Source organism: Taurulus bubalis, assembly GCF_910589615.1.
Source record: "Taurulus bubalis genome assembly, chromosome: 21".
In the NCBI taxonomy this organism is placed as follows: Eukaryota; Metazoa; Chordata; class Actinopteri; order Perciformes; family Cottidae; genus Taurulus; species Taurulus bubalis.
The window spans coordinates 11,645,000-11,664,061 of NC_136609.1; the positions used below are offsets into that span (position 1 = coordinate 11,645,000).

General features: G+C 47.5%; 1 protein-coding gene across 1 annotated transcript; it reads left to right on the plus strand.

Annotated features, from left to right (window-relative positions):
* Positions 1–1,743: 1,743 nt before the first annotated feature.
* stk11ip (serine/threonine kinase 11 interacting protein) lies at positions 1,744–19,062 on the plus strand (the record flags this gene model as incomplete). Its single annotated transcript, XM_079236892.1, has 26 exons — positions 1,744–1,810; positions 2,641–2,843; positions 3,157–3,231; positions 3,351–3,446; positions 3,546–3,653; positions 3,736–3,807; positions 3,897–4,026; positions 4,369–4,472; positions 4,904–4,993; positions 5,264–5,305; positions 5,434–5,595; positions 5,689–5,770; positions 5,886–6,398; positions 6,481–6,692; positions 6,897–7,007; positions 7,670–7,790; positions 7,837–7,881; positions 9,665–9,822; positions 9,902–10,154; positions 11,553–11,662; positions 12,815–12,912; positions 13,609–13,781; positions 15,488–15,572; positions 16,730–16,812; positions 17,692–17,918; positions 18,165–19,062. The coding sequence occupies 26 exons, from the start codon at positions 1,744–1,746 to the stop codon at positions 18,306–18,308; spliced, it is 3,564 nt and encodes a 1,187-aa protein (XP_079093018.1). The 3' UTR covers positions 18,309–19,062.

Genomic DNA, 19,062 nt, shown 5'->3' on the forward strand with positions numbered 1-19,062 from the left:
AGATCATACGGGTAAGAAAACTGTCCGACTACTTTCATTCATGCTCAGTTAACCAACTGGTGCAATGTGCAACATCTCACCGAATGGAAATGTTTACCAAATTGCAGTACATAAATCCTTACATGGAAATGTTCGCATCACAAGTCCCAAATGGAAAAATGCTTATGTGTGTGTGTGTTTTTTTGTATGTGTGTGTGCCCAAGTGTAAGTGTGTTTGTTTGCCGCCTAGCAACAAGTGATGCATGTTCAAATTAGGAAAGTTTTCTTTGCTTTATTTGCTCATGCAAATCTTTGTTGAAGACTCTGTTACGGAGCCACGGCGTTACGTATCCATGAAGCAGAATGAAGAGCTGAAAGCTGCTCTCCTAATGTGTCGAGTTAATGTGTGTGTTCACGGAGCTGAAGCTCTCAGCCTTGTTAAATGCTGATGTCAGCATTACACAATTCACAGACATTACGGGTTTTCCTGCATCTTATTACAGTCTTTCTACGAAAGCTTCCATGAGACATTGTTTAATCTGCTCTATTCAGAAAGCAGTGCACTTTTCTTCAGCCATGCAAACTTAGCATTGCTTACACTCACTCTCCTCGGCCAACCAGTTTCCCAGCTCTGTTTTTTATTGGTGCCATGACTCGGATATGGTTTGACCAACAGCTGCCAACAGGCAGATGTGGTGTTAGACTCAGGTTGGTACATTTTGACTGCTGGCATTTATTAAAACCATAAAGTCTGCGCTTTCCTGCTTGGATCTTAAGCACGCTGAGGCTAAAAAAAAAAGTAGAATTGGCCCCTATTGAGTCCATACATTCAATATTTAAAATGCTGCGTTTGCTTCAGGCTGCATACAAGAACAAAACACGGTTATGTGAATATGTCATGCATGTCGCAGCTGCTCACTTTTCTAACATAATATGGTTGGATGGACTTCGTGTCTTTGCTGGTCGAAAGGAAGACTCAATTTGACGTTTTTATTTGCACTATAGATCATGTCTGCAGTGTGAAGTCTGGGATCCTTGCTAAAGTGCGCCACCCAGTGGACACCTGCAGTAACTACGCAAGAGCAGCTCACTGAAATAAGCAGCACAGAAATCTACTCATTTACTGTACTTTTGAGATTACAGCTCATACATACGGTTGCATTTTTAAGTACATAATATAGCCGTACATTTTATAAAATGAAACAGTTGTCAAGCACTTTTGTTGAGTCACGAGGGAGGAAGCACTGATACTGGCTGATTTAATATTTAAATATACTAGTTTCTTCTCTTTGTGAAAGTCAAGCAGTATGTGATGCTTCTCCAATTAGAGGCAACAGTAGGCAAACTAAACACCGTTTTTTAAAACGTATTTTACGTATTTGTCAGTGGAGGCGTTGCGACTTATTTTGAGCGACTGTACTTGTTGGTGCATCGCGGCCACCGTAGGCGCGTTCGCCAATTCGTCATGTGACAGAAAAAAATGTCAACAACCCACGAAAACTGTCCTGCGGAACACACAAAACACGGCTCACACGTCTCTTTTCCTCCCACACAACAATGGACACGCTTTAGCTCGGCCTCCTCGAAGTAACGCTTCATGTCCGCGGTCTACTCTCCGTCCGTCACTGCGCAGGTGCGTCGTTGTTTTGGTGTCTTCTCCAACCGGAAGTCGGTGAGCTGGTTTACAGCAGCTTCTTTTTAATGGTGCATAATAATGTTGTGACTGTATTCTGTTGACATGTTGTGTTCACTGCGCGTTGCAGGATGGCTGCACCTCACAGTGGACAGTCCTGCCTCGTGCACAGCTTGGCCACACTGCTCAGGAATGATGGTACGTTACAGTCTCACTATAACACACACACACACACACACACACACACACACACACACACACATATATATTTATATATAAGAACCACACATGTGTATAAGTACCACGTCCGTGCGTAATGCAACCAAAACAAGCAGGTGTATTCACCCAGAAGTTATTTATTAAGACAATAAGAGCTCCAGAATATACAGATTTCCTGTGTGAGTCTTTGTTGGTGTCATTTAAATGTGTATTCTTTGAAACATATTGCCATTATAAACATATCCAACAAATAGGTTTCACATACTGTAATAACAATAATACATTCAACATGTATCAGGACAGATACAGGATAGATGTATGTGTAATTGGTACGTGAAGGAAATTAGTTCAAAGTGGGTTTGATATCATTAAGTTAAATAATACGTGTTAACTATTAACAGCGTGATCACAATGTGGTAACTAACTTGATTAGAAAAAGACATTTTGCACACTCAACCCTCGGTTTAAAGTCAACTCATGTTTGTCTGATAATAATTGTTGTTGTGAACTTTGAAAGCTTATTATGTGGCGTGCTTACATTATTTATGTATCTTGTTGTTTATGCAAAACACACACACACACACACACACACACACACACACACACACACCTGTTCACCAGATATGCATTAGACAACACTTAGTTTGATCATGTAATTTAAGAGTAGAGCTAGTTATAACTTGCTGGGGATGTAAGTGTATGGCTAAGCGTTGAGCGGCTCGTCTCTCCCGGCTCGTCTCTCCCGGCTCGTCTCTCCCGGCTCGTCTCTCCCGGCTCGTCTCTCCCGGCTCGTCTCTGCCGGCCTCCAGGCGACGTGGTGCTGGACGGCAGCAGCACCCTCACCCTGCCGGCGGCCAGCTTACAGCAGCTCACCCGGCTGTTTGAGCAGTACTTGCTGTCCAGGAGCCAGCAGCACGGCTTCCTGGCGCTGCCCTCCCACCCCGCCGACACCGCTTCCCTTCTGCAGCTGCAGTTCCTGTTTGACGTCCTGCAGAAAACCATCTCCCTCAAGGTCAGCTGGGGTCACTGGCATTGAGACTGCTGGTCTCCACGTGAACCATTAAAGTCTCTAATACCTACGTCTACGGCCTCCAAAAACAATTTAGTGTGTGTGTGATGTTGTTTCTGTAATTCTTTATTGATTCACTATTTTATCTCATTGCTAGCCGTGTGACTGAAAACGTGTTGAACTCAGTGTTCAACACGTTTTCAGCGCTGATATTAAGTGTTTGTTAGATTACATATTCTTACATATCTATATTAACGTGTCGGCCTGCTGGAGGTTTCATTCCTGACGTGTTGTGTGTCTTGATTGGTAAACGCAGCTCATCAACCCGCCAGAGATGAGACTTCACTCTGTGGTGAAAATCTTCCCATTCAAGTCTTTAAAATACTTGGAGGTAGAGTATGAACCATAACCAGATTTTTTAATTTTTTTCCATCAGTGTCTTTTATTTCTCTGCTCAGTTTCTCTCCTGAAAACATCTTACATTTGATGTTCCTCTTTCTTCCTCGCCAGCTGAAGCGAGTCCCTCCCCACTGTCTGGAAGGACTCCGAGGAGTTTACTCCCAGTTGGAGGTCTTTACATGTTCAAAGAGCCTCGACTCCCTGGAGGTACTGTCAATGTTCAGTGTACTTAGTGTCACCGAGTGTATTCATCCCATGTCTGGCCATAAAAAAAGTCAAAATGATATACGACTGTGTGTTTTTCAGGAGCTACTTTCTCTGTGTGGAGGCGACCTGAGCTCCGCTCTGCCTTGGCTGGAACTGCACACGCTCAACTTCAGCTACAACTCCATTGTTTGCCTCGACCAATCACTAGTGAGACGCATCAGATGCATCGTCACTGACTTGTCAGCTGATGTCCTCGTCACCTGACTTCAACCGTCTCTTTCTTTCACAGAGTTTACTGAACGTCCTGAAGTCCTTAGACTTGAGCCATAACAAGATTCAGGAGTGTGCTGAATTTCTCAAGGTTTCTATTTGTTTGATTATAAATCCACTTTAAATATATTTGCTGTTTGGCTCCCGGCGGTATCTCATTTCCTCTTTGCTTCTTCTCAGCCCTTGAGTGAGCTGCAGCACTTGAACCTGGGCTACAACTGCCTGCAGAGGGCGCCGACGCTGGGCCCGAGCGCCCGGGCCAAACTCTGCTCGCTCGTCCTCAGAAACAATGAACTGGAGACCATTAACGGTAAAGTCGACGTTTTGTTTTGTATTGTTGTTGCTCGTCACCGTGGGAAGCATCACATCATCAGTTTGGAGAATAGAACGATGAGTAGATGAGACATCTGAGCTGTGATGCCGCTGCATACTGGTCTGCTCCTGATGTTACTGGTCTGCTCCTGACGTTACTGGTCTGTTCCTGACTCCTGACGTTACTGGTCTGCTCCTGACGTTACTGGTCTGCTCCTGACGTTACTGGTCTGCTCCTGACGTTACTGGTCTGCTCCTGACGTTACTGGTCTGCTCCTGACGTTACTGGTCTGCTCCTGACGTTACTGGTCTGCTCCTGTGTTGATGTCTGACCGGACAGGTGTGGAGCAGTTGTCTTCCCTCCAGCACTTAGACCTGGCCTACAACCTGCTGCTGGAGCATTCCCAGCTGGCTCCTCTCTCGCTGCTGCACTGCCTCCACACGGTATGTAAACACGTCATCTGTCGACTATATACATTTTCTCAAAATATTTGAGAGCGACTCACTTACTTAAAAAACAACAACTTTTAAACAGATTATTATCGGTTTTCACCCAAAACTCGAGTTGTAAGTTTCACTATATCGATGACACACAAGTAGAAATGATCAACAATTTCTTTTCCTCAATCCAGTTAACCTAAACAGCCAATAACTAGAATTTGTCACTTTATATCACATCATTTGACTTTAAGTAGTTTAGAGTCGCCTCCTTTATTCTCTCTTAACCCTGAACACTAAGACACCTCTCAGCTCTTGTGGAAATTGTGCCTCCAAAGTCTTTTTATCAATCTACATTGCCAGAAGTAATATGTCAGATTCCTCTTTGGCATCTTGTTCAGTGTTATATTTAGATGGTGTGGTATTTAATCTTTTAGCTCAACCTGGAGGGAAACCCGCTGTACTTCCAGAAGACCCACCGGACCGGCACCGTCCGCCATCTCTCCCCGAAGGCCGCCACCCTCAGAGTGAGTCACCGCTCTATCTCCACTTCTTTCAACTTGAAGAATGCTGAAGAACCAACAATATATTTTTGCAAGGAACCTGATAGTTGCTTTCCAGATTAATTGATTCATTTTTCATCTATAAAATGTCTGAAAATATTAAAAATGTCCATCCCAAAGTTTCCTAAAGTCAAAGGTGATGTCTTTAAATGTCTTGTTTAGTCTAAACCCCACTGGCAGTCAGTCTATTATGAAATGGAACAGACTTTTCCTTTTGTTGTTGTTTCTTTCCAGCTCAAACTTGACGGTTCCTCGCTGTCCTCTTATGAGTTATCAGTAAGTTTCTAAATTGATTCATGCAAATCCCAGTGCAGCAAGCTGTTGTTTGGACTCTGCAGCAGATATCTCTGTGTAAATAAATGCATAAACGTGTAAAGTGTGTGGCTAAATGATCTCTTCTGCAGGTTCTGCCAAAACCGGGCCAGCGGGTCCTCCAGGTGCAGCCTGAACCTCCAGCCGCCCGGCCTGCAGAGCGGAGTAACCAGGAAGTGTCGAGCGGCGCCGGGGAGCTGAGTGACAGCATGTCGGTCGGAGAAGTCTCTCGCATTCGGAGGAAGAAATCCAAGGTGTTTAAAATGGATGTGTGTGGATGAGGCCACGTACTCTCTGAAAGGCACTTGAGGATTTTAACTCTCCGCTGGTCTCATTGTGTGCTTCAGGGTAAGGTGAAGGTGCGCAGGGCGAGCATCTCCGAGCCCAGTGACACCGACTACGAGCCCAGGCTGCGGTCCTCCTCACAGAGTGGGTTTTCAAAACATGTCCGCCCAAATATCTCAATTCACCTCCTCCTGTCTCTGACTTCTATTGTCTTATCCATGTTTTCCACTTGAATTTAAACACGCTGTTCCTCCTCTAGGCATTGTCCTCCCCCACCAGCAGGAGATCGAGCGCATGTCCAGCTTCAGAGACCAGCTGGGAGAGGACTGGCTGAGGTACCAGCATCATCTCGATGGCTCCTCCCCCTCCACCGCCAACACACACCAGCCTCCTCAAGGTCAACCCCTCCACAACGGCGTCGCCGCCGCCACACGTCTGTCCACCAGCCCTGGGCATCGGCCGCCGCCTCCGCCGCCCCCGGACGTCCCAGAGGTCGTCCCAGAGGTCGTCTCTCCCCCACCGCTCTCGCCTGAGCCCAGATGGGAGACGTCGGCGGATGCAGACCAGGAGACGGAGTCGACCCTGCAGTGGCCCGGGCAGAGCTCCCGGTCCACGGTGGAGGACAGCGCCGTGGACGGCCTGGTGGTGAGCTCAGCTGGGCCCAGTCCAGAGGTCCAAAGGTCGGCTGGAGGAGAGAGCGGAGACATCAAGGAGGAGGAGGCGGAGGAAGAGGAGGAAGAAGAAGAAGAAGAAGAGGAGGAGGATCTCGGAGGTAAGGTGGTTAAACATCTGTATAATAACGAACAGAAAGTACACAGAGGATCTTGAGGTTCTCCTGTCTTTCCCGTTGTTAGTGGACCTGTGTCACCCTCTACTTGTGGGTGTCTTATCCGACAAAGAGGAGGAAGACGTCGAGGAGAGCAACAGGAGGAGGAGCGAGGTGTTCCTGCGCATCAAACCGGGCCTGGTGCTGGAGGTGGACATGCAGCACGGCCGGGAGAGATGCCGCCTGGAGCTCGGCAGCTTGGCCCGGGTGGAGAGCGCCGAGGCTGCCTGGACCCGCGGGGTGAGAGGAGGACGGGAGGTGGGAGAAAGAGACGCGAGGTTCTGCTGCCGGTTGCACAGAAAGAACACCTCAAGCTAAGATTCTCCTCAAGGAGACGACTTCAGGGGTTTTATGCAACTGTTTTTTTTTAATCCTCAGTGTGGATTGCGTGTTAAACGTTGCTAGATAAACATTGTTTATTGTGATATTGATCTTCTCTCTCAGGAGACGGAAGAGGTGCTTCCAGCGGTGGAGCTTCAGTTCGACTACATCAGCAGGGAGAAGAGGAGGAGACTCTACGTCCTGCTGGATGACGACCCGCAACAGGCGCTGCAGGTGATCGAGTCCTTCTGCCATCATTCCCTTTCAGAAGAGACATTTGATCACTTCTTGTCCGACTCTCCTGCTGAGGAGTTTGGACTCTTCACCCAGAGACGCTCAAGTAGATCCAGTGAAGAATGCGTGTCCACCTAAAGAGGACAACACCCACTGCATCCTGTGCGAGTCTGGTCATGCTCACAGGTTATGAGCGTCCCTGTTTACTGCCCTCGACTTTTGTCCTCTCAGATTGTGCAACACGTAATCTGTGCCATACATACTTTTAACAAGGAGCGCCAATACGAATTCCAGCGTGTCTTCAGATTGAGCGTTCCGGGACTCAAATTATGTTTTATGAGCAGAAGTATAAAACCCAACAAACACCTCCACGTTAACCGTAGCTGCTCATTATGGCCCACACTTCCAGATATGATTTACTCCTCAAACTGTCCTCGAGCTCGACTGAGCTCTGGCCTCTGAGAAGCTCCACGAAGCTCCGACGGCTTCAGTTTTTTAAGCGCTGAAGTTTTGAACATGAAAATAGCCTTTTGCGCATTTTTTTTTTATGACCAAAATATCCGTTAGCTGGTAGACAGTCGAATAGGTCGACTTGTTTAGTGCACACTAAGCTCTCTGTCAACAAACTATCCCAAACAACATGCCTTTCTTTCGCTGACTAGGCTCTGACCGACGTGCTGACTCTCGTGGTGGAGGGAAACCAGCGGCGCGACTCTGAGCTCCGCCCCCGCTGCGTCCGCCTGCAGTGCCTCCGCTGCGGGTCAGAGTTCACGCTGAAGGGAGGCGGGGGGGGCGGCGGGGGGGAGGGCGAGGAGGAGAGGTGTGGGGGAACGGGACGAGGAGGAGCTGACGGAGCTTAACGTCCACACCACAGGTGAGAGGGTGAATCGGCCTTTACAGTAGCCGTCCAGCGACACCTGCGTGGTTCGGTTCAAATTTGCAAAACGCTGCATGGAATTTTTTTTAATTTCCTTTCTTTGTTTTCTTTGCTATGTTTATTTGGTGGAGTCGGTGCCTATTGATCAGCAGAAAAAAACATCTGTAGACTTTGGCATTTACAAAGTTTACACGGGCAGAGGAACAAATCAACAAACAGCAAAAACAATACAGACACACGCACGACGAGAGCAGGGAGCTCTGGGTCGGTTGTCACTGACCAGATGTAAAAAAGCGTTAGCAAATTATAATAAATTTACTAAATTTAAAGAACGATAAAAAACTGACTGAGCAAATATTTGCCGTTAAAGTTCATAGAGGAAAAACGTGCCCAAGCAAAGTGATGTTTGACTTGAGTTTAAATCTCAGTCTTTCAAAGAAACACACACACACACACACACACACACACACACACACACACACACACACACACAGCCCACAGCCTTGAATCTGAGAAACCTTTTTCTGATTCATCCATCCCTCATACTGAGTCACGCTCAGATGAGTCACGCTCAGCCTCACAAACTCTGCACTGCCGCCAAAATATAAATAAAAGTGAAGCGCTCCATGCATTTTAATTCATCTCCTCTGAAAACTATTGCAGTGTCAGCTGGGTGTGAAAAGCGAAGGAGATAAGACAGAAAAGAGAAGGTCACACGTTGCACCTGGAGCGTTGTCACGTTCGTGCAACAAAAATAAATAAAGGTTTATCATCATTTGATGCCAAAGCGCTTCATGGCGGCTCCTCAGCGATCAGGCTCCCACTGGTCGTCTGCTCAGCCTGCGTTCTTTTCCCAAAACAAACGTTTGGCTTCAGACGGCCCGAGCTGCAGCGTCCCAGGAGTTATCTCTCGTCTTTCATTGCTCCGCTGACTTCCCAGCTCTATAGTTAGCCGCGTATAGATAATACCCTTCGCTGCAGCTCCCAGCGCAACCCGACATTTAGACCTGCTCCAGCATGCACGGGCTGCACAAACGCTTTGTTCAGCAGATGTTTAGAGGGATTTCTTGGATCCGCGCTCTTTGTTAGTGTTTCAGGCAATAAATACCTTTTTCATACGCACGCGTCTGAACGTGGGTTTGTTTGCTTGTGGGTTACAGTGACACATGCCCTGCAGATACAAACAAATGTTTCTCCTCCATGTGAAACTTGCTAGGATTGTCCATTTTCATTCATTATAGAGACACAGACTGTACCTTGTTAATTTCTTTAAAGGCTGGCAAGTAACTTTACTCCATTGATGACACCTTGTAAAGGGATAGTTTGGGTTTGTATGAGGTAATCCTACATAGTCCGTGTATTACACCTTCAGTAGATGGAGCAAATCAATATACTACTGTAAAAGCATTTTAGACGCCTAAAAGAATCAGTATCAGTTTAAGTATACGCTGTATTTAGAATATTTTGGGCCTTTCTGACAGGGTACTGTACTACACTTATATCGCTCTCAAAGCCACCGGATTCCCTTGACAAACTGTAATTTGACCTCGCACAACATGGGAGTTTCTGTCTGCCGCTCTGAAACAGTTCTGAACTGTTATTTTAAAGTCGTCAACATACGCCACCGTTTCATCTCAATAACCATTTTTACTGCATTAACCGATTGAGGCCACAAGGGGGAGCACCTCCTATCCGCTGTAGAGCGGTTGAGATGTTTTAACCAACACCAGTGTGAAGCTTTTTGGCAATAACTTCCTGTTTTTTCCCCTTGTTCTTCCAGGAGACAGTCATATTTGTCCAGAATGTGGTAGCGATCACGTGGTCCAGCTGGCTGGACAATCGACTCCTCACTGCAGCACGCCCATCCAGAGCTGCTCCATGCTGGAGAGCGAGGACGACCATCTCGACGTAAACCAGAGCGCCCGCCACGCCACGAAGGTCTGTTTGCTCTCTTGCTGTAATATATTCCCCAAAATGATTCAGCCAGACTCATCATGTCTGTTCCATCTCATCACAGCAGGATGAGAACGCAGGCGGCAGAAGTCGCAGCAGTCCGATCCTCGCCGCCGCCACATCTACAGAAGACCCCGCCTTCATCACCGCTCAGGGAAGCTCCTTCTTCACCGGGAACGACCAGGCCGACGCCTCCGGTCTCTCCTACGGCACAGAGCACCAAAGTCAGGAGGACCTGGCCGGGAGCTACCGCTACACCGCTACGGGGACGCCGCCCGAGGTCCAAGCCGCACCTGCAGGACGGCCCACCCCGACTGGTGGGTCGTTACCGGGGGTTTCCCTCAGGAACAGGCAGTTTATCTGGGTCATATTTATTATTATGTTATGGCCATATCGTCCCTGCAGGTTGTCCATCATACTTTGGCTGGTAATATAGTGAATGAGGTGTTAAAATGCATTCAGATATATAAGCAAGAGGGTATTGATGCACGCAGAAGGCAGCAGTACGTACTTTGTAAGGGCAGCTGCAGTATGTACTTAAAGTGAATGGAACGCAGCCAATGACGTCTTCAAGATTGACCAAAAGTCCAAAGTTTTCTTTTATTTTCACCGAAATAATATCGAGAAAAGCAGAAAATCCTCTTATTTTACTGGGATGTTGGCATCCTGCTTGTTGGAGGAAAGCCCAAACGGCAGGAAAATATGAATGATATGTTATCGCTGCCGTTCACATGGTCCGTGTCAAACTCATCACTGAGGCATGCGGGTACGACCGGCTCCATTGGCTTTCCCATAAGCTGTATTTAAGTCTGAGGCGGAGGCGTTTGAATCTCGCGGGTGTTGTGCGGCACAGAAATGCGTCTCTGTGACGGCATCCCATTCCCCCGACATCTGCCTGCCGTTTTTAGATGAACCGCATGGTGCAGCGAGGCGGATGGAAGCGATGGGAGAGGAACGAAAGCCGAAGAGAGGAGACGGAGTCGTAATAATAATAATAACAATAGCTTTCTGTATCTTCCTGCAGCGCCGACATCATGTCACCACTGAACCTCACACTGGAGACACCGGCTGATACTCAATATAGTGTCTTTTGGTGCACACTGCACCCATTGTTGTGGAGCAGAGGCCCTCCTTTTCTTCTTGCTGAAGAAGCGCTTTGTTTCTAAATTACTGTGTGTGTGTGTGTGTGTGTGTGTGTGTGTGTGTGTGTGTGTGTCTTTCACCTCCACAATGAACTTTTTCTGAAGGTTCAAAAGCCGTTTTCTTTTTTTTAATCTGATCTCTCCAGACGACAGCGTTGGGTTTGTTTTAGCCGCTGCAGGTCAGCGCCCTGTCGTTCTTGATTAGCTGGAACCGTTCATCCATTTTTAAATAACCTCCAATGCTGTTCATTGGTGGATTTATTGCTCCTAAATACGAGGGCTGTTGGCCGACGCTGCAGGCTGCTGCAGTAAAAAATAAAATCTGTGCACGGCCTCGTAACGGCCAAGAAATATGCGAGTCGTCGCATCGCTGCCAGGAACGTCACTTTTAATGCAAGATATAATTTGAGGGATGAAATAAAGTAGACGACAAAGATGTATTCATTTCAAGTGAGCATTGCGCTGCGTTTCAGCCCGAATTCATGACCTTAGAGCTGCGTTAATAATGATGGATGTTAGCTTGAACCGCTTGGGCTTCATGTCGAGGCTCACGCGCTGTTCATGTGTCCGCAGATGATCTGGACCTGCTGTCGGAGGACTACGAGGCGGTGGACCATCGGCTGCAGCTCTTCCTGGACGTGGAGGTCTTCGAGGAGGAGGAGGAGCTTCACTCTTTCCTCAAGGTGTGTTTGAGTGAGGGAGGCACATGTGAGAGGAGCAGAAGTTTATTTGTTTATTCATAACAACGTTGTAGACGGAGCATTAGCAATAAGGGATGAGAAAGTTTCACGAATAGACAGCTTTTTATTTATTGCCGTCCTGTTTTTAGGCTAGCTGTTTCCCCCTGTTTCCAGTCTTTGTGCTAAGCTAAGCTAACTAGCTGTTGGCTGTTTTTTCAAGTTTAATTCTCCCAACTCTTTACAGCTTTAGTGATTATTTATTAAGTTTGACACTAACAACCCTCGCTGGGTGTGGTTGGATCGGCTTTGACAACATAAACCACCTCGTCTTCACATTTAGTTCAAAATGTTCCTTAACTCTGATTGGTGCATGGGGTCATGTGACATCCCCCTTTTATGTTCCAGCTGAGCCCTGCCTTGTTATACAACAAGCAGAGATTCAGAAATCTGTCACGTGAAACAAAGTGTTTCTAACCTAAGGAAGTAATGTTTTCATGTCGGACGCCATCGCTCAGCAGATTGAGAAAGTGGGTTTTCTTTCCTTTAAGTCTTCAGTGGAGCAAAGGTCCAGGCAGGAAACGGTTATTGGGCTTCAACTCAACGCAGCACTGCAATGTTTTTATGTTCTTTTATGGCCAAAATGATTCCAGCTGAATGGGTGGTGACAGTTTCAAGACCTGCAACCCTTCAGCTGCGCTTTCAGGCCCTGGTCTTCTTCTTTCTGACCAATTCATGCCCCCCCCCCCCTCACTCTGCAATATGCATTGCATCCTGGGAGCTCCTCCGTCAGCAGCAATAGCTCTCCTCCGTCGGACACCTGGACGAGGAACCGGCCTGAGCAAAGACCCCAGCTGGGAACAGGAGGTCCCGCTCCATTCGTCTCAGTGTGTTTATCCAGTGACAGACAGCGCTGCTTCACTTGTGCTTTTACTTCTAGTGTTGTTTTAAAAAAGGACATTAAGCAAGATTTAAAACCACTTCAGAGCTTGTGAAAGATTACAAACTGGTGACGGCTGAGAAGATGGTTATTAATGGTTCATTAATCAATGATGCCTCATGATGCTCATTATTGACCAGAGCACGGTTTTAGTATATTTTGGAGACGACAATTATTTACCAGCTTTCCGTCATGTTTCCCTTTCTCTGTGCCTTCAGATGTCAGCTGTCAGGTTTGGGGAGCCGGGGCAGGTTCCCTCGCTGCTGGTGGTGTCAAACCAGCGGATCTACTTCTTGGAAATGACGTCAGAAACCCAGTGAGTACTTCTACGTATGAGAAGTTAAGTTTGACTTGCTCCTGTGTGGTTTTTGGGCTTAATGCTGGACGTATTGTATGCATGATAAGCAAAATCCCCACTTAAAGATATCTTGTACGTCTCAGGCCGGGGACACATTGACACAACACATTGAGCTGTAATGAAATCCTTCTGGAGTGGACGGCGACTCAAAAGAGGGCGCCGCTCTGCAGTCAACAGCTACGACTCCACACCCGCTCTGTTAAGCATGTGGATTATATTGCATAACCTGCACAGGTTTCTGGGTCACATCTTGAGAACACATTGACCTCGCAGTGTCTGCAGACCGTGGAGTCTTCCTCCTCCTCCTCCTCCTCCTCCTCCTCCTCGCTCCGTCACACGAACCAAAAGCTTTTCTTCTCGTCCAAACAAGAAGTCTGTCCCTCAGACACGAGCATGCTGTTAGCGTTACTGTGATTCTTACCCGCAGGTTCTCGTTCACGGCGCTGTGCGAGAAGCCAAACAATTGTTTTAACCGTATTTCTTCATCCTTGAAAAATGCAGCGACTGCATGATTTTAATAAGTCTACTTTGGCTTCACCCGACGTATTAAAGTGTCGTTCTGGCATATCACACCTCCACGTGTCAGAGATTACTCCATCTCACTGTACGCTCGCTGCACTTTCTGATGCCGATAACGCCGTTTCCTCCCAGCAGAGGCCAGCTCTCTGATTGGCTGCAGAAGCGGGACAGCCACCCGATCGTGGAGCTCAGCTACCTGGAAGTGGGACTGGCGTCGCAGAGCATCCACATGGAGTTTGGGGGCGTGGCCTACACCCTCCTAGTGCGGGACAGTCTACGCTGCAAACGCTTCTTTGGCCTCCTGACAGGTAAAAGGAAACTCTGGCGAACGCACGCAAAGTGGAAAATGCATTCTGTTTAATGTATGGAAAAAGTTATAAAAGGTTTTATTTAATGATCCTGCTCTTTTCTGAGCGGACTGGTTTGTAGCTCTTTCCTCAGGGCGGTCTCGGTGGAAGATGCTGCAATACACACCGACTTTTCTTTATTCGTAGAGTGCCGTTGAAGCCCCGAGGCAGGTATTAGAACAGCATGTTCCTCTCACAGGCTTTGCGCCACAGAAAGCCCTCACACACTAATCCGGTACCACATGTGTGCTGCGGGACACACACCTCTGCTGCAGACTCAGCCCACACCAACGCTTCTGCATGACCGGCAGCTGAGGGGAAAAGCTTTTACTAGACGGGGGCTCCTGCCTGGAATGTCTGGAAAAATATGGAAAATTAATTTTGACAATCTCCAGCACCTAAAAAGTGGGCAGAAAACAGAACTTATGGAAAAGCATTGCCGCTCCGCTCTCCGTAATCCTACATGTTAGGGCTTTTGTAACAGACGGTGTGACCGGTAGAAGTATTTTCCCCCGAACTACTGTTTCATATTACCAATTCCAGGGGACACGATTTGAACACAGGAGGAAAAAAACATCAAATTCAGCAAACAGACATGCTGATTAGAAGAGCAGTCGCACTTTTTCCACAACTCTCGGCCTCCGGCTGCAGTCTGAGGAGGTTTGTGCTTTCACTCAAACACAATCAAGCAAGAAGAGCTTTGGAAAGTCTTGTTTCATATATAATCTCCCAGCATCTCGTACAGTGTTTTTAAAAAGTTTATTCCTTCTTGATTTAACTTGGTAAAAGCTAAGACATCCTGCCAAGTAACAAACAGACAACTGTCACCACAGTTTAGATCCTCTGTCGAGGGTCAAGTGACACTTTAGATGCATTTCCCTCCACATGCTTTTTCTCTTATCTCTCTCACTCAACAAGTCTATCGTCCAAGCTGGCTCCCATCATGTGGACGAAGATGAAAACCACAACTGGAATGACGGAGGAGAGCGAGCGAGGGAGGGAGGAGAGGATGTGGTTATAATTGTGACCGCTTGGAGCTCAGAAACCAAGTGAATCTGACACAACTTCATCGAAACATGAGAGATAACACGAGGCCTCTGGGCTCTGCAGCCAAAAGACACAACAAACACGAAAAGAGTTAGCGTTGCTGTTCTTCTCTCACGGAGGAGGGAAATGTGTCCGCCATCATTGTCGTAGTCGTGATTGCGAACTTGGATAAAACCTTCATAAGTAGGCCGTTGAGGAGGCGGGGTTTCCGTGTCCCTTTTTTAAATCCTCCTGAAGTTTGATCCGTTCTCCTCTGTGTTGTTGTCGCACTCGATGACACGCCACCACCCCTGAATGTGAGCGCGACCCGCCGCTTTGTGTCCCCGCGCTTTCTCACCCACGGACTCTCTGGAGGCTGAAATCTTAGACCTGCAACGAGAGACCTTTTGGCTTTCAATAGAGGAAGAAGTCTCACACGGAGTTCAGCTTTTGTGTTTTCTAGTCCACGGAGGTTTGGGTGTGACTGCACCTTTTCTGTGCCCTTTACACGACACTTTGATGAATGTGTACCCTGCAAAAAGTACTTTTCCTTGTCCTCTTGTCTCTTTAAGTACATATAGGTATGACTTCACAGACAATTTGATGTAACATATACGTCATATTCTTTGTCATTTCCTCAGGAGTTGTGCGTGAGATGGCTCACAAGTCCGACAGCAAGCTGACGTCCATCTCCACCACCAGGCTGAGTCCTCAGCACCATCTCTGGTACGCTGCACTGCAGCCGGAGCACGGCCGACATCTTTGGGGTTTTATTTGTTTGCATGCTGGAAGATGTGGTCTGAATAGTGTTTTGCACATTTGCATGTGGTTGGGAGGTGTGAGTTAAAGGGAGTTCTAGCGCAGCACATCTTTAGTTGATTACAATCAGCTCTATGTTGTAAGACTGCACCGCTAAATTAACTGTTAAACCGCATCTTAATTTGGAACACGTGTAGCGCCACGAATCCTGAATCCCGCCTGTCATGTGGTGTCGTTTTTTGTTTTTCCGATCACCTCCAGTTGTTTTTTCGACACTGTTTTCGTCTGTTTTTCCGCCCCGAAACAGAAGATGGTATCGTTCTCTGGACAGGAATGTGGTTCTGTTGTTGAACATGTTATTTCAGAGAGGAATGTGTTTCTCATGAAACAAGTGCAAAATTGGCACCAAAAAAAACGTGCAAACATTTCAATTACACAGACTTCAGTTCCTTTCCTTTCCTCGCCTCCTCTCCTATCTTAGTCCTGCCCAGAGGAGATAAGAGTGGAGGAGGCAAGGGAGGAGACTTCTTTACATCAGAGCCATCGTTTTTGAAAGCAACGTCAATTGAATACGACGTGGTGCACAGCTGCTCTTTTATTAGTCACAGGTGCCGGTGTGTCCTCGCTTGTAGCTCCTCTCCTCGGAGAAGGAGGCAGGAAACACAAAAGCCGGAAATGAAAAGAGTCTGTCGTCTGGTGGATGCCTGCGTAGAAGTTTGGACGACCTAGTGCATGTTCTGGTGACGTAGACCAAGACCGGCCTGGCGTGAGGAGATCAGCACTTCCTGGTCCCAACACACACACACACACACACACACACACACACCACACACACCACACACACCACACACACACACACACACACCACACACACCTCTCAGTGTCGTTGGTCCTCAGGCAACAGACTCAACTGCTCTGAAGTCACATGTAAGCAGCCCCTTGCAACCACAGACTCAGAAGAACACTCTGTCAGCTATTATTACGTCAATTATCCCCTCCGCTTCACAGCGGCTGTGAGATTCACCCCGCCATGTAGAAGTGCTTCCATCCGAGACGGTAGCACCTGTCGGCGCGCTGCTTGTGAAATGTGGATGTAACATCATTGATTTCTTTTGATCCGCCAGGCCTCTGGTGTGTGAAGACATCCAGGCAGATGTGGAGGACGGCCAGCTGCAGTTTTTCTACATCCTGGCTTTCGTTCTGCAAGGTGACAAACCCACCAACCCTCCAAAAGCAGACCTGGTCTTTACGGTGCAGCAGAAACTGTTAGGATCCTTTATGTTCTTCGCCAAATATCTGTGTGTCGAGGCTTCCATCTGCATTCCCCCACCTGAGATTTCAAGACTCGACACGTCGTGAGCGAGGGCCCCTGAAGGTTCAAAGATCAGAGCGGTTCATGCTAATTACTTTGAGCGCTGCTGTCTTTCCGTCACTTTTTCTGGATTTATAGCGGCGCAACTAAACCATATGTTTCATTTGTTTTTCAGTCATTTAGCTCACAGTGTGGGGGAAATGTAGAGTAAGCTAGATCATAGGCATTCCTTTTAACCAGTTGGATGAAAGCCGCGGGTAAATGCCGCAATATGAGCCCTCATAATGTTCCTGCAAGCATAGAAATATTTTTTAAAAAAGGGATTAAACCGATCTGATGCGGGAGGCGGAAAATCTGTAAGAGAGGAGTTGTGAGGAGTTGTGGGTCCATGTTAACCTGAGCAGAGATCTGCCGTTGGACTGAGTGACGGGCGAGCACAAGCAGGATGAGGTCGACGTAGCTGCAGGCTACACGCGGCTGTGCACGGCCGAGGAATTTCAAGTGCTGTAATTTTTTAGCGTGCCTAGATCTGCCTTTCCTCCCTCCGCTTGCCTGCTGAAGACGGAGCTTTCCGAGATGAAATCTAATACTAAAAGTGATGTTTGCTAAGCATTTTACGTCTGTGATTCATGACTTATCTATGGTACTAAATCAGAAGCTAAAGTCAACACTTGAAGAAGTCTTTATATTTGATCCAAACCATATAATGCTAGAGGGCTACAGTCGTAGGGAATGAACTGACTGGAAGGTTTTCCTTCCCTGTTCTCCTCTCAGAGGACGCCTGGATGCCGCTGACGGTGCTGGCAACCCGGGAAACCCTGTACCTGCTGAGGGAGGATCACCAGTGGAGGAAAAGCTCCAGCGGCCCGGCGGCGGATGAAAAGCAGGAGCCGAGCAGCGGAAGCGTGACCGTTTTAGAAACGCTCCAGATCAGCTGCGTCAGCGCGGTCCAGCTGTGGCCTTCAGACCAGCGCAGGATGGACATCAAGCTGTACGACGAGGTCCGTGTGCAAAGGGTTATACAGTCTGTACTGTGGTTTTAATATTGTTATTATCCCCCTGTTTGCATGTGCACTCTTGTATTTGCACATCATGTATTATTTAATTGAAACCACTTCGATCTGTTATTTGCAACATGTGCAACCCGATGGAAAAGGCTAACAGCTGTGATATCGGTTTTAAATGCGTGCATATCCAGGCTGCTGTTGTTGTTGTTGTTGTGATTACGTGCTTTAACCCCCGTGCAGACGGTGAAGCAGGAGAAGACGTGGTGCGTGCGCTCCGAGAGCGCCGAGCTGCTGCAGGGTCTGCTGGCCTGGGTCACAGCGCAGTGGGAGGCCATGTTCGGAGTGAAGCTGAACACAGAGCAGCATGGAGGAGGGAGCGCATGAAAACAACTCCTGTGAGTTTTATGTACGGGGATCTGCGTGTCGTTAATGGGACATGTTTGTTGAGTTTGTCTTTATTTCCTCTCTGCCCTCAGTCCGCTCCCATTAATACGCCGTCGCTTTCATCGGCTCTTAGGCCAACAACGTGGAAGTGACTGCACTCATTCATGTGGCACACAAGCCTGTGAAAGCACTGGTTGCGTAATTATTTGTCCTCCAGATACCCTCCCGCTTTGTGCCTCCATGTTGAAATACACCTTTCAGAGTCAAGTTTCTTTTTGAGGAGGAATGTAAGTAAACAGACCGAGCCTTCCCTCGCCGTCCGGGGTGCAGCGTGTCGTGACATCACGCGCTCAACACGAGGCCCGGAGGTGCGTCTGGAAGGCCGAGGTCACCCAGGGTCGCCTCGCTCCCCAATTAGGGTCCCGTGATGCGTCTCGGCGCCGCGTGGCCTGAAGACACCAGAACTCTGTGAACTCGTCTAAGATGAACTGTTGTAATGTTCCTTATGCATTTGGAACCTTTTTTTTGTTTTTGTATTAATTTGTTTGTTTTCTGATGCTTATGTTCATATAAACGTAGTGTGCGTTATGTATGCAACCACTGGGATTCATTTAAATTAACCACTTCAACTGAATTGACTCCTTTTTGTTTCATATGGGTTCATGCAGAAAAATAAGTCTTTTATTTTTATATAAACGCAGGGGAATAACTGTGATGTCTGACGTGTATAAGTGGATATAAAAAGTAATGTGTT